The following is a 15,424-nucleotide window of genomic DNA, read 5'->3' on the forward strand; positions in this document are numbered from 1 at the left end:
TTTCATTTTGAGGTGAACTAACCACATAACAAATGAAAGCTTAATGTAAAATGTTATCAAAAACAATAGTTACACTTGAAAAATTGGTTTGCAATTTTGTTATATAATGTAATGACACACATTTTCAGATTTGTTATTTGAAAAAAAGCTTAACACTAAATGATAGTGTTTTCAACCCCATAAAAATGTAAATAAAACATTTAAACTATTTACAGTGCATCCGGAAAGTATTTACAGCGCTTCACTTTTTCCACATTTTTTTATGTTACAGCCTCATTATGTTACATACAACTCATTTATTTCCTAAAAATTCTACACACAATAACTCATAATGACATAATGAGATAATGTGAAAAAAGATTTTATCAAATTGTTGCAAATTTATTAAAAATAAAAATCTGAAAAATCACATGTACATAAGTATTCCCAGCCTTTGCAGTGAAGCTCTAAATTGAGCTCAGGTACATTCTGTTTCCACTGATCATTCTTAAGATGTTTCAGCAGCTTAATTGGAGTTAAACTGTGGTAAATTCAGCTGATTAGACATGATTTGAAGGCATACACCTGTCTATATAAGGTCCCAAGGTTGACAGTGCATGTCAAAGCACAAACCAAGCAAAGGAATTGTCTGTAGACTTCCGAGACAGGACTGTCTCGAGGCTGGGAAAGGTTACAGAAAAATTTCTGCTGCTCTGAAAGTTCCAATGAGCACAGTGGCCTCCATCATCCATAAGTGGAAGATGTTTGGAACCACCAGGACTCTTTCTAGAGCTGGCTGACCAGTCTGAGCTCCAGTGTACTTCTGTGGAGAGAGGAGAACCTTACAGAAGGACAACCATCTGTGCAATGTACAGAGACATCCTGAATGAAAACCTGCTTCAGGGTGCTCTTGACCTCAGACTGGGGCGACGGTTCATCTTCCAGCAGGACAATGACCCAAAGCACACCATTAAAATATCAATGAAGTGGCTTCTCAACAACTCGGTGAATGTCCTTGCGTGGCCCAGCCAGAGCCCAGACCTAAATCCTATTGAACATCTCTGGAGAGATCTGAAAATGGCTGTACACCGTCGCTTCAAATCCAACCTGATAGAGCTTAAGAGGTACTGCAAAGAGGAATAGGCAAAAATTCCCAAAGACAGGTGTGCCAAGCATCATATTCAATAAGACTTGAGGCTGTAATTGCTGCCAAAGGTGCATCAACAAAGTATTGAGCAAAGGCTGTGAATACTTATGTACATGTGATTTTTAGGTTTTTTTTATTTTTAATAAATTTGCTACAATTTCAAAAAACCTTTTTCGCATTGTCATTATGGGGTATTGTGTGTAGAATGTTGAGGATATAAATGAATTGAATCTATTTTGGAATAAGGCTGTAACATAAAAAAATGTGGAAAGAGTGAAGCGCTAAGAATACTTTCCGGAAACAAGAAAGAAAATAATATATAAAATCTGCTATATATGCCATATTCCTCTCTGAGAAATCAGGTCACCATATCTGCAATCTGTATTTGAATACATATGAAATATGGTTCAAAAGTGGTCCAGATATTGCATAGGCAAAACAGTTTAAAACTGAAGACCAGATAAAAACCTGATTGTCAGATAACCAGAGTGCAGCAAGATCTTTCAATTTAGTGAAAGTGAAGGGAAGATTCTTTAACCTAGAAGAGAAAACACAAAAATTAGTTTAATTCTTGGCAATTCAAAGGGGAAAACATGGATGGTAAAAGCCTAAATGAGAATGTGGGATGAAAGTTATTTGGTGTAGCTAAAATGTTATGAGAGCCTGTGGTGTTTCTGTCCACTGAAGACACCCCATTAACTCAGGTACTCTAATGGCTATAACTGCATTTAGTCATGATTGAGTTTAATTACTCAGCTTCCAGGTAATCGCAGTCCAAGCATCTAACTTTTCCACACAGCTCATATGAGCTCTCCTAATTAGCCTGTAGGCACTTTTCTGATGCCATGCCCCATTACTGTGCCATTACGCAAAATAAACACTATCCTCAATGCTTTATATATACTGGTCCGGGGTGTGTTTCACAAAACCGCCATGATTGCAAGTGACGCTGTTACATAGTTGAGCGATTCATGGTTTCCTGGATCCTTCATCCCAATGAACATTCAAAAAACAGTGTCTGAAACTTGTATGGTTACGATTTCAACTACACCTCTAGATCTGTAATTACAAACATACTGTAGTTCCTGACTGTGTTCAATTCAGAGTTATCCTCCCTATGCTCTATTCATTTTAACACTTCCCAATCCAATATGAAAGATTTTCAAGCTTAAATGTCTTGTGAAGTGCTTTTCAAGGGTTCAAACTTCCACACTTCCATGAGCCCAGGGCTCCCTGCCGTTCACAGGGCAATAGAGGAGATTGAGCTCAGGTAGATCTCAAAAACTCCCCGGCTGATGTGGCTTAGATGAACTACTTTGACAAGAAAAAATACTGATGCTGGGAGCTAGACAATAGTGCCCATTTGGCTTAGTCTGTTACATACAGTTGAAGTCATAATTATTAGCCCCCCTGAATTATTAGCCCCCTTGTTTATTTATTTTTTTTACCCAATTTCTGTTTAACAGAGAGAGAAAAAATTAAACACATTTCTAAACATAACAGTTTTAATAACTCATTTCTAATAACTGATTTATTTTATCTTTGTCATGATGACAGTAAATATTATTTTATTAGATATTTTTCAAGACACTTCTATACAGCTTAAAGTGACATTTAAAGTCTTAATTAGGTTAACTAGGCGGGTTAGCATAATTAGGCTTGAAGGGGCTAATAATTTTGACCTTAAAATGGTCTATAAAATATTAAAAACTGCTTTTTTCTAGCTGAAATTAAACAAATAAGACTTTTTCCAGAAGAAAAAATGTTGTCGGCATACTGTGAAAATTTCTTTGCTCTGTTAAACATAATTTGGGAAATAAAAAAAATAAATAAAAAAATGCAAATGGGGGCTAATAATTATGACTTCAACTGCATGACGCATATATTTGAACAGCGGGAGGAAACCGGGGAACCCAAGGGAAACCCATGTGGACACAGGGAGAAAATGCAAACTTCGCACAGAAACACCAACCGGCCCAACGGGGACCAGAGCCGGTAATGTTTTTGCAGTGTAACTGTGCTAACCACTGCGCCGCTATGCTGCCCAATCTAGGAGGAAAAATTGGGGGTGGGGGGGAGAAGGCGAAGAAGGGTTTTTTTTCCCAGATAAAGATAACTGTAGACTCTTAATTGTGGTAACTTAATCATATGATTGGAGAATCGTGATTAGCTAATGTGGGATCGGCTGTGGTAAATCATACACATGTGATCCTCTCGAAATTAGTTAATAAATAAACTTCACTAAAATGTAGATTTTATTCGATGTGTGATGTAACTTGAACTGAAACATGAAAATAGGGCGGGACTTAGAGTAGCTCCTCCCCCTTTAAAAACTGCCAATAGCATTTAGATTTTAGCAGTTTTTATAATTATCCTTTTCAACAGAGCCATTACTTATTCACTCATTCATTACTTTTCACGCCACTGTATATGTATTTTATATTTTTGAAAACCGCATAAGAACTTGTATGTAATGTATGAACAGTATGTATGTATATACCCAGCAGGCACACAACATCATAAGACGTTAATATTAGGTTAGATTTAGGTTTTGACGTCAGGTGATCAAAATTCAATGTCTAGTCAGCGTCTAATGATAATGTTATTTTGACATCCAATAATGACGTGAAATGACGTTGATATTTGGTTGATTTTAGGTTGTGTTGGAAAGTGACCAAAATCCAACGTCAAGCCAACATCTTAAATCAGCATAATATTGATGTCAAATACTGAAATTTATTCGTCGGGTATGGCAACCAAAATCCAATGTCTGATAGACATCACAGTGATAACATCCACACAACATCAAGCTGTAACATCATTAGACATTGATATTTGATTGATTTTAGGTTGGACTTTGGACATTGATGTCGGCCTGACGTTGGGTTCGGACGTCAACCTCATTTTCATTTCCAAACAAAATGCAACTCCCTACGACATTGGGGTAAAACGTCAATCTGATGTCATATTGACGTCCTGTGCCTGCTGGGTATACTGCCATATATCAGATTTCTATATGGGATGTAATTACAGAAGTTATACGTTTTAACTAAGACGGTTAAAATGATTAATCTGTGACAGAACACAGTTTTGGAAACACTTGTCACTACATTGTTTCCTTAATGATAATGATGCATTATATGATAGTTCAGCCGCGAGTTACATCGTCGTTTGGGAAAAGCACAGCAGAACTGTCCATCAAACATATACGAGGTCTAAAGTGATACAAGCTTTGAGCAGATTTTCATGTGTCATGTTTTATTCATAAACCAAAGTTGAAGATCATGTGTTTTTGTGATAAATATGTGCACAGGGTGTAAAATGAAAAAACAAAACGACAGGAACATCAGGTGTTACCTATTGTCACTTAGATTGAGAACACGTAGCTTTGTCATCTGTCCAATTTCATCAGGCAGAAACTCCAGTTTATTGGAGCGCAAGGACATGACCGTGACATTCCTGCAGTTTCCAATCTGCAACACAGGACAGGATATGATAGCTCTGGTGAAGTGCAATTTTGTCAGCTTTTTTTGTTGGATATCAGCATTCTGTCTTTCTCTCAGGTAAAATGACTCTTGTAATCTGTCAATACTGCGAGTGAGGTCAGTGGAGGTCAGCAGGACATTACCAAGTAGTTGCATTGCGTGCAGTACAGTACGTGCAGCACCAAAAGTACATAGAGTGTCAAAAATGAATGCTTCATTTGTAGCATTTTTGTAGACCTGTACTTTGCGATTGTGGGTGCATTAATAACAAGAATTAAAGTTTTGGGTTAGTACTAAAAAATCCATTTATTCAGTAAACATAGATTAAATATATGGAAAGTGACAACAAAGTCATTTCTAATATTACAAAACGTTTATATTTCATATAAATGCAAATAATTACACAAATAAACGAATCAGAGAATGGTGGAAAAAAACATGTGGATCTCAGTTTCCACAAATATAGTAGTATTTTTAGCCATAAAATCAGCATATTGGAATTATTTCCCAAAGATTATGAAATACAACCATACTACAAAGTGAAAATTTTTATTAAAATATATTAAAATATGATAAAATTTAATAAATACTGCCTTGATGAATTTAATAAGACTTTTAACATGTGAATGTAAATCATTAGATTTAGAATGTTAAGGTATTACATTGTTGTAAATGGCCTCAAATTTCTGAAGAGGAGTTTAAAGTTGATGAAAAGTAAATAAATCTTTCAAAAGTTACAGTTTAACTTGTCTTTAGCTAGTTATTGTTGTAGACCAGCTTAAGCATACCTCAAATGTATTTACTTTTTAATGTTTTAATAGTCTCAAACTGGTACAGTATTTAAACTAGAAACCATCTAATCCAGAAATGCCCAAACTAGGGACCCGCGGGCCAAAGTTGGCCCTTGGTAACCTTTAATTTGGCCCGCCATACCATCTTAGAAGAGGTGAATTTTTTTTGCTAGTTTTTTATTTATTTTTGAGCTACAAAAAAGCACACTGAAATTAAATATTTCAATTAAATGTTGTAAATGAATCAGGTTTAAAAAATACCTGTCACTAATGGATAGCAGACAATGCAGGAACAGGCAGATGCAGCATTAGTAGCGTATCCAGGATTAATCTCCATTGTGTTAAAAAAGGATTATGTTTTTATTATAATAAGTTCATTATAAAATGTTTAAACAAATATATTGCATTATTTAATTTTATTTAATCTATTTATTAATAATATGAAATACATTAAGAAATTGCCAATGACAATTAAAAAAATCATGAAAAATTCATTTGCTGCTTGTTCGACCTACTTATGTAAATGAGCTTAAACAACACAATCCTTGAGATTTTTTGCGACAACTTACTGTTTTATGTTTAATCCACTTAAATGTGTTAACTTAATCAATTTGTGTTGGGCCAACCAGAATGTATTCTTTACATCCCTGCATTCTTTACAGTGCGGTTTGGTATATTTACCATCGGCCAACAGCCCTCTATCGAGTTTGCTTTTTGGCTCTTCATAAACAAAAGTTTTGGCATCCTTGATCTACATAATCTAACCAATTTAGCTGGTTTTGTTTATTTATTTATTTATTTTAGTGGAAGACACTAATACTCACCTCTCTGGGCAGATCAGACAAGAAGTTCTCATCGGCTGCAAATGTCCGAAGACTGTGCAAGTAGCCAATGGTGGGAGGCAGAGATTCCAGTTCATTGCAGCTACAGTCAAACTCCTCTAAAAGTGATAAACTGGCAGATGTAAGAGAAAGCAGGTGAGGAGTGCGCAGTTATGCAAGGTCATTTAATCACTATTGAAAACACCCACTCATGAGATGAGAAAATAAATGGAGATACATCATTTAGAGGATACAGGGTAACTTTTCTATAAAAGTTTACTGTGGGTTGAGTAGTAGGTTACAGTTTTACAAGGATAGTTCACTCAAAAATGAATCTACTTCAGCCAAAACTTTATGAGCTTCTTTCTTCTGCTAAACAAAAAAAGTTATAGATGTCAATGGTCCAACAACTGTATGGTAACTAACATGTTTCAAGGTATCTTTGTGTTAACCATGCTGTTTTTAAACCCAAATTTGGACTAAATATGGACAAACTAGAACTCGAAAATGAATTTAAGTCTTAATTCAAGTCTTAAAGGAATAGTTCCTTATTTTCACACATTTTTCATCCTCATGTCATTCCAAACCCTTATATGATTTTCTTTTTATAGAACAATTGTTTTTATAAGATAAAAGTGAACATATATAGATTGGCAAGTTCCACAAAATTATTTTTTTTTATAAAAGCCCAAATGAGCTTGAACACTATTTTCTATCTATACAACTATGAAAGCTTTGTGCAGGAAATAGATCTAAACTAATTTACTTACTGAAAAATCTTATACATACAGTGGCCGAGAGAGCTTAATGTGTTGCAATTTAAGAAAACATGAGAAATTACAAAAAAACGCTAGCAAATTGAGAAAAGATCTTCATGTGTTTGACAGCACACATGGTGCAAATCGTCACAACGCAAATACAGTTTTAAAAAAACCAGATGTATTTTCATACAACACAAACAATGAATAAAGCGCGCTGCATTTTCTCACAACACAAACAATTAATAAAATGCTGCATTTTCTCACAAGGCCAAAATTTTACGAAAACGTGCTGAATTTCTCACAACACAAACAATGAATAAAATGTGCTGCATTTTCTCACAACACAAACAATTAATAAAATGCGCTGCATCTTCTCACAACGCCAACATTTTACGAAAACGCGCTGAAATTCTCACAACACAAACAATGAATAAAACATGCTGCATTTTCTCACGCCAACATTTTACGAAAACGCACTGAATTTCTCAAACAAAAACAATTAATAAAACGCGCTGCATTTTCTCACAACGACAACATTTTACGAAAACGCACAAAATTTCTCAAACACAAACAATGAATAAAACGCGCTGCATTTTCTCACAACGACAACATTTTACGAAAACGCACAAAATTTCTCAAACACAAACAATTAATAAAACGCGCTGCATTTTCTCACAACGACAACATTTTACGAAAACGCACAAAATTTCTCAAACACAAACAATGAATAAAACGCGCTGCATTTTCTCACAACACAAACAATTAATAAAACGCGCTGCATTTTCTCACAATGACAACATTTTATGAAAACGCACTGAATTTCTCAAACACAAACAATGAATAAAACGCGGTGAATTTTCTCACAACACAAACAATTAATAAAACGCGCTGCATTTTCTCACAATGACAACATTTTATGAAAATGCACTGAATTTCTCAAACACAAACAATGAATAAAACGCGGTGAATTTTCTCACAACACAAACAATTAATAAAACGCGCTGCATTTCTCAAAACGACAACATTTTATGAAAACGCACTGATTTTCCCAAACACAAACTATGAATAAAACGCGCTGCATTTTCTCACAACACAAACAATTAATAAAACGCGCTGCATTTTCTCACAATGACAACATTTTATGAAAACGCACTGAATTTCTCAAACACAAACAATGAATAAAACGCGCTGAATTTTCTCACAACACAAACAATTAATAAAACGCGCTGCATTTTCTCACAATGACAACATTTTATGAAAACGCGCTGCATTTTCTCACAACACAAACAATGAATAAAAAGCGTTGTATTTTCTCACAACACAAACAATTAATAAAACGCGCTGCATTTTCTCACAATGACAACATTTTATGAAAACGCACTGAATTTCTCAAACACAAACAATGAATAAAACGCGGTGAATTTTCTCACAACACAAACAATTAATAAAACGCGCTGCATTTTCTCAAAACGACAACATTTTATGAAAACGCACTGATTTTCCCAAACACAAACTATGAATAAAACGCGCTGCATTTTCTCACAACACAAACAATTAATAAAACGCGCTGCATTTTCTCACAATGACAACATTTTATGAAAACGCACTGAATTTCTCAAACACAAACAATGAATAAAACGCGCTGAATTTTCTCACAACACAAACAATTAATAAAACGCGCTGCATTTTCTCACAACGCCAACATTTTATGAAAGTGCGCTGAATTTCTCACAACACAAACAATGAATAAAAAGTGTTGTATTTTCTCACAACACAAACAATTAATAAAACGCGCTGCATTTTCTCACAACACAAACATTTTACGAAAACGCGCTGAATTTCTCACAACACAAACAATGAATAAAAAGTGTTGTATTTTCTCACAACACAAACAATTAATAAAACGCGCTGCATTTTCTCACAACGCCAACATTTTACGAAAACGCGCTGCATTTTCTCATAACACAAAAACAACAGAACACAACGGAAATGTTTAAAGGGGACTTAAAAATGACAGGCGCCGCTGTGCTGTGACTATTACTCAGTCAAGTTGACCTTTGAAAGGTGAGTTTTTTTGTTTAATTTAAAATCTGGATACCCCTGTCTTTAGTATTTCTTAGGCTAAATAACCAAAACCTAAATAGGCAGGTCTGTCACGTTTCATTTACGTTGTGTTGTGAGAAAAAACAGCGTGATTTTTGTAAAATGTTTGCGCTGTGCGAAAATGCAGCATGTTTTTTAAAAATGTGTTTGTGTTGTGACGATTTGCAACATGTGTGCTGTCAAACTGATGAAGATCTTTTTTCAATTTGCTGGCATTTTTTATAATTACACGTGTTTTCTTAAATTGCAGCATGTTAAGCTCTCTCGGCCACCATTTATATAGCACCATCAACATCAATAACATTTCAAGGGGAAGGTAATCAGTAACTATTATTAAGGGTAGCAGGCCCACTGAAGAAATTTTATATTTTATATTTGGTATTTTATAAATACTAGCACCCTTCTAAAAATGTTAAACTGAGCACTTCTCTAACTGACGAAGCATTTCAAAAACACAACAAACACTTTGTGTAAAACGGTGCTTCATCGTCTGCTGGTATTAAAAAAAAATGCAGAGCTCTCAACGAAAACAACTTAAATAAATATGCTTGCCTCAGAGGAAAAGGTTTTGATGGACATGCACACAAAAAAGTTCAAATTTTACTGATATTTTAATATTGTTTTTTATCTGTAAAAAAGTTAAAAGCATAACAATTGCAGTCTACATCGTAAAACACAACAGTCAACTTTATCAAATGAGTGTCGTTAACTCAAAATTTACAGAATTTTTTACAGAAATAATTTAAAAAAATTGAATTTAATTTTAAAGAAATTTGAAAAGAGTTTTGAACTTAGTGTTGAAGGTAATGAGTTAATTAAATACCTCATTACTTTATCGTAAATAGAGTAAGTTCACAGTACTCATATAGATTAGTTTTTTAGCTCAAATGGTTTGTAGCAATTGGTTTCCTCAAACGGTTAGAGTTGCTTTAACTTATTGGGTTTTACAGTACTCAGTTGATTTGTTTACTCAAATGGATTAAGTTCACAGTACTAATTAGGATTAGATTTTCAACTTAAATGGTTTAATGCAATCGGTTTCCTCAAATGGTTTGTTACCTTCACTTTTTGAGTTTTACAGTCTATTTTTATTTAAGTTCTGGCTATCAGTTTTGTGTGTGTGTGTGTGTGTGTGCGTGTGTGTTTGTTTGCAAGCCTATGCTCATTATAATAAGCAAACCCAAGACCTCATTATTTTCACAAAATCATCTTAATGTAGTTAAAAAAAGTTAATTATATTTGTTTCCAAAATGTGCATGATTTATAATGTTAATGTCAAAATTGCAAAATAAGTTTTCAGTTTTTAGTTGCAAATGATGCCATGTAAACATATACTTAGATTTTATGGCTTCAGAATGCCAGTTTAAGTTGCTTATGGTGCTACTTTGCTATCTCAAATTTCCCTTTATTTGTGTTGGAAGAGAGTGGCCAGTACTTTAACATTTCTCCTTTTGTGTTTCACTAAAGAACAGAAAGTCTTATGGGTTTAAAGGAAATGAGGACGAGTAAATGGTAATAAATGAACTATGCCTTTACTATGCAAATCAACAAAAAAAATCTAAATATATCAGTGCCAATGGCTCATATCCTTTAAAAACATGAAATAAATGAGTAGTGTTATTTGGAAATTATTAGGTATGTGGAACTATCCTTGTAACAAAGATATCATTAATAGAAAACAGGGATTAATGATTATTTTACTAAATGTAATCTACTTCAATACAACTCTATTGCTTATAAAACACTCTTATCCTTAAAAATGACTGGGCTCTTAAACCCATTGTTAGTGTACAGCATTTACAATGGTCTACTTAATGCCACAGTGTTTATTGAGTCAAATGAATACATTTAGCCCTCACATTAGCCATTTAAGCCATTCCCCCCTCGTAAACCTCTTATATCTTTCCCTTAGTTACTTTTCCCCCTTTATGTCTCATTATAATTGAATGAATTTGAAAGAGGTCAATGTATATTTGTTAAGCTAAGTAGGGTCATTAGTACAACATTTGTACTAGCAGACGGGTCCATCTGGCCTTCCATATGCAGGGCTTTCAATGTGTCTCTTTAAGCGAGATATGGATGCAAAGGTATGCCCTTGCCTAAATAAACATGCTGTGGCAGACGTGTGGGGAATACAAACACTCGCTGGTCTACTTACCCGATTTTGCCATGTGCACTGAGGTGCCCATTTAAGATGCATGTTTGATTAACACAACACACAGAACCGAGCAATGACAAACCAAGAAGAGAGATGCATGGAGTACAGTATCATAGGAATGAGGCAGTGGTGACAGCTATGATAAATGAAAAAGGCAGACCGCAGAAAATATGACCTTTTAACAAATTAACAGATGCTGAAAAGTACGCTCCATACAAAACGCCCTAGAATTTCCCATTTCGTTTTGCACTGCAAATCTTATGTCAAGCACACAAAATGGCTGTTTTCCTTGTTTGAAAGGATCATTTGTAAAATTACATTATGGAAAACTTAAGCAGGAATTACATTGTTATCTCAAGCTACATTAGTATGTTTTAAGCAACCCAGGCTCATTCTGAGAACATAGTCCCGTGGACGTTTCTGGAGACCGCGAAATACGTCCCGGGTTGCCGTTTTTGTTTTAGCGAATCCGCGAGAGGCCGCTGCACGAGCTTTTTCCCGCGCCGTTCTCGCGTAAACCCGCCAGAGGCCGCTGTCGAACGACCTTCCGCCTGTCCGCCTGGATGACAGAATGATTGACCGTGCGACCGGCCAATCGGCTGACCCACCCTCCTCCGTCCCTAAACCCAACCAACGACGATTCACAAAAGCCGTCCAGAAAAAGTGGACGTCTGATTTTTACCACGTTTTCGGATTTTGACCACGTTCTCACCCTGTGATGAACTTGTTCGCTTAATTTTTTTTGATTTTGTTTTTGTTTTCTTACCTGATTTCTGAAACCGCTCTTCCCCGGACTCGAACCCGGTCGTCGTCGTCGTGGTCAGCCCCTCTCTGCGCCTCGAGTCCGCCAAAGTACACGAAGAGCTAACCGGACAAACTGGTTGCGGCGGGAAAGCCCTCCACACGGAGGCGAGCGGCCGGCCAGCAAGCGCCGAAAGGAACGACGTCACACCGCCCCGCAGCGTTCGCTTAAAAAAATGAAATGCAGCCGTACGTACCCCCGGCTACGTATTTCGCGGTCTCCAGAAACGTCAGCGGGACTACGTTTTCACAATCTTTTAAGTTATGCTGTGATGTAATTAGATATGTACAAAACTGCTAAACTTTTTTCTTCTTAAACAACAAAAATATCCACTTTTTCAAAACATGTTATTAAAACAATAAAACGTTTGGTGCTACCATTCCTATTAGAATACATTTTACATGACTCCAGTTCTATTTAAAAAGCTGTTAATGTTGTTTCAGAGTCACTTATGTTCAGACACAGCAATTATTTGATAACTATACAGTCAAACAGTAATATTGTCAAATATTATTGCAATTAAAAGGATTTATTAATACATTTTTTACATTTTCTGTGTCTAAAGCAGCATTTCTCAGTCCCAGTCTTTACTCCTCACTGCGCTGCACATGTATGTGTATTTTAGAGTGATATATATACTTTTGTTTTTACTTATTTCATTGTCAAAACATTCCAAACTTTGGTAACACTTTATTTTGATCGTCCATTTGAGTATTAGTAGGCTGTCTGCTTAATATCTATTGATACTGCTCCTTCAACAGACATTTAACTGACTATAAGAAACTTTGAACTTTCAACTTACAATAAACCTAACCGTCTACTTATAATCTAATGAGAATTAGTTGGCATGTAGATGCAATGTAACTTAAATTCAACAAACGGACCATCAAAATAAAGTGTGACTCAAACTTTTAATCCTAGATCATACTTTTCAAAAAAGTATAGATAAAATAAATTAGATATAAACTAATTTAACAAAGTCTTTATATTTTAGCAAAACATTATTGTAATATATACAGTTCAAGAGTTTACACTTAGCTGATGATTGATTGTAAGCTTGTTTGGCATGCTGTGCTGGGAGAGATCCCTGAGCTCAAAAGATCCTCGAGCCTGGGGCTCCCTCCCGTTTGCAGGGCGAGAGGGGAGATTGAGCTCAGGTAGATCTCAAGAACTCCCCCACTTATTGTGGATAATGACGAATTGCTTTATGAGGAAAAAATACTGTTGGATAGGAACTTGACTATGGTGCCAATTTGATTTAATCAATTTACTTATCACGCATGTCTTTGGATGGTGGGAGGAAACCGGGGTGAACATGCAAACTCCGCACAATAACACCTACCGGCCCAGCAAGAACCAGAACCAGCTATGTTTTTGCTGTGAGGCAACAGTGCTAACCACTGGGCCGCCGTGCTGCCCAATCTAGGAAAAAAAGGGGGAGGAATAGGGGAGGAAGTGGGGATTCCTCAAGACAAAGATGACTGTGGTAATGCGGGTCCAGCCATGGTCAATCATAAGCACGTGATCCTCTCGAAGTTAGTTAAATAAACTTCTCTAAGTAGATCTACGATGCAATTCTAGGATTTTATTGTAAAGTTTGTATATTTTAATTCTAGATTTCAATGTTTTTCATATCTGGTCTATGGATATTATTTCTCTAAATAAAGCCAGGTAATAAAGCTGGATAGATATTGTTAATATTTCTAAAAGTCTCACTGAAGTTGACAGTCAGCATTCCTTCATGCTGAGATGAGAAAAAAAAAACCTGCCAGAATGACAGCAGTCGAGCAGCTGGATTGTTATACTGTGCTCCAGATGACAAATCAGTGTGAAACCTAATACAGAGACTACTATATAAGCTACAATTCAATGTCACCGAATGTCATCATCTTAAAAAACTATATAAATTACTACAAATAGTTCAGTTCATGGGTGACACAGTAGGTATGGCTGTCGCCTCACAGCAAGAAGGTCGCTGGTTTGAGCCGCGAATGGGTCAGTTGGCGTTTCTGTGTGGAGTTTGCATGTTCTCCCTTCATTCGCGTGGGTTTCCTCCGGGTGCTCCGGTTTCCCCCACAGTCCAAAGACATTCGCTACAGGTGAATTGGGAAGGCTAAATTGTCCATAGTGTATGAGTGTGAGTGAGTGTGTATGGGTGTTTGCTGCATAAAACATGTGCTGGGTAAGTTGGCGGTTCATTCTGCTTTGGCCACCCCGGATTAATAAAGGGACTAAGCCGAAAAGAAAATGAATGATTGAATGAGTTCAGGTGATTAAAGATATATTTCACCTAAATAGGAAAATGTACTCATCATTTACTCACTCAAATGGTTCTAAGCTTTTATTTATATCGTTATTGTGTTAAGATTTTCTGAAGAATGTTGGAAACCAGCAGCTATTGACATCCGTAGCAGGAAAAAAAACAAATTTTCCCCAATATTCTTTCTAATTATTATAACTTTTTTTTGTGTTCAACGGAAAACAGAAACACAAATAGGTTTCAAACAAAAGGAGTGAGAATAAATGATGAAAGGTTTTTCATTTTGGGGTGAACTATCCCTTTAAAGGAAGTACTGACCACCCTTAGCATCAAAGAACTATTACTTTACATATATATGGCTATAAATCACACGCGCACACACACACACACACACACACACGCACACGCACGCGCACGCGCGCACACACACATGAATACAAATAAATTAAAAAGTCATATTTTCTGCCTTTGTCATTTTTCCTTTACACAGCTGGATGAGTTGTAAGTGAGTTACTAACCTTCCAATGGTGTTAGGCAGTGAGGTGAGCTGGTTGTCATCAACTTTTAATGTTGTCAACTTTTTCAACTTTCCTGTTAAAGACATATCATACAAAACTTATATTGTATACTGAATCTAAAAAAAGAGAAATATTCTGTGAATAATAAGCAGCACAGGGTCACCTATTGAATCAGGTAACTGTTGCAGCATGTTGGCGGAGAGAAGCAGGTCCTCTAAGGACTCGCAGCCAGAGATATCTGCATCTAGACTCTCAATCCTGTTCTTCGCCAAGTCTAGATACCGCAGCTGCCTCAGTTTCCCAATAGACTGTAAGATATAAGAAAGAATGAAATGTTATTATTTATACATATATTATAGTTCAGTGTCTATAGGGATTTTAAAACTTGAAATAGATATATATGGGTCTAAACCATTGTCTGTACATTCCTAAACCCTGGGTGTAATCAAGATGCAAAACACAGCATCTGGACATAGGCTAACTCATGATAAAGTATTTTTTTGTCATGTACCCATGCGAATTGATATGGCAAAATACTGCATCACTTTACATTGTACACGTTTAGCACAACTTTTTAAGATTACCTATACAAAAGTGAG

General features: G+C 35.8%; 1 protein-coding gene across 11 annotated transcripts in view; it reads right to left on the minus strand.

The window, feature by feature from the left end:
- lrrc7 (leucine rich repeat containing 7) overlaps window positions 1-15,424 on the minus strand; it is a 191,457-nt gene that overhangs the window by 47,543 nt on the left and 128,490 nt on the right. For 8 of the 11 annotated variants that reach the window (XM_056459998.1, XM_056459995.1, XM_056460001.1 and 5 more), the window contains exons 9-14: window positions 14,989-15,133; window positions 14,826-14,898; window positions 11,246-11,263; window positions 6,227-6,356; window positions 4,484-4,599; window positions 1,595-1,664 (exon numbers count right to left, since the gene is read on the minus strand). In XM_056459998.1, coding sequence (XP_056315973.1) covers window positions 1,595-1,664; window positions 4,484-4,599; window positions 6,227-6,356; window positions 11,246-11,263; window positions 14,826-14,898; window positions 14,989-15,133 — 552 coding nt within the window. The remainder of the gene's footprint in view (window positions 1-1,594; window positions 1,665-4,483; window positions 4,600-6,226; window positions 6,357-11,245; window positions 11,264-14,825; window positions 14,899-14,988; window positions 15,134-15,424) is intronic. The other 3 variants (XM_056459997.1, XM_056460005.1, XM_056459996.1) reach the window with 1 other exon arrangement.

The sequence above is a fragment of the Danio aesculapii genome, chromosome 6 (genome assembly GCF_903798145.1).
Source record: "Danio aesculapii chromosome 6, fDanAes4.1, whole genome shotgun sequence".
In the NCBI taxonomy this organism is placed as follows: domain Eukaryota; kingdom Metazoa; phylum Chordata; class Actinopteri; order Cypriniformes; family Danionidae; genus Danio; species Danio aesculapii.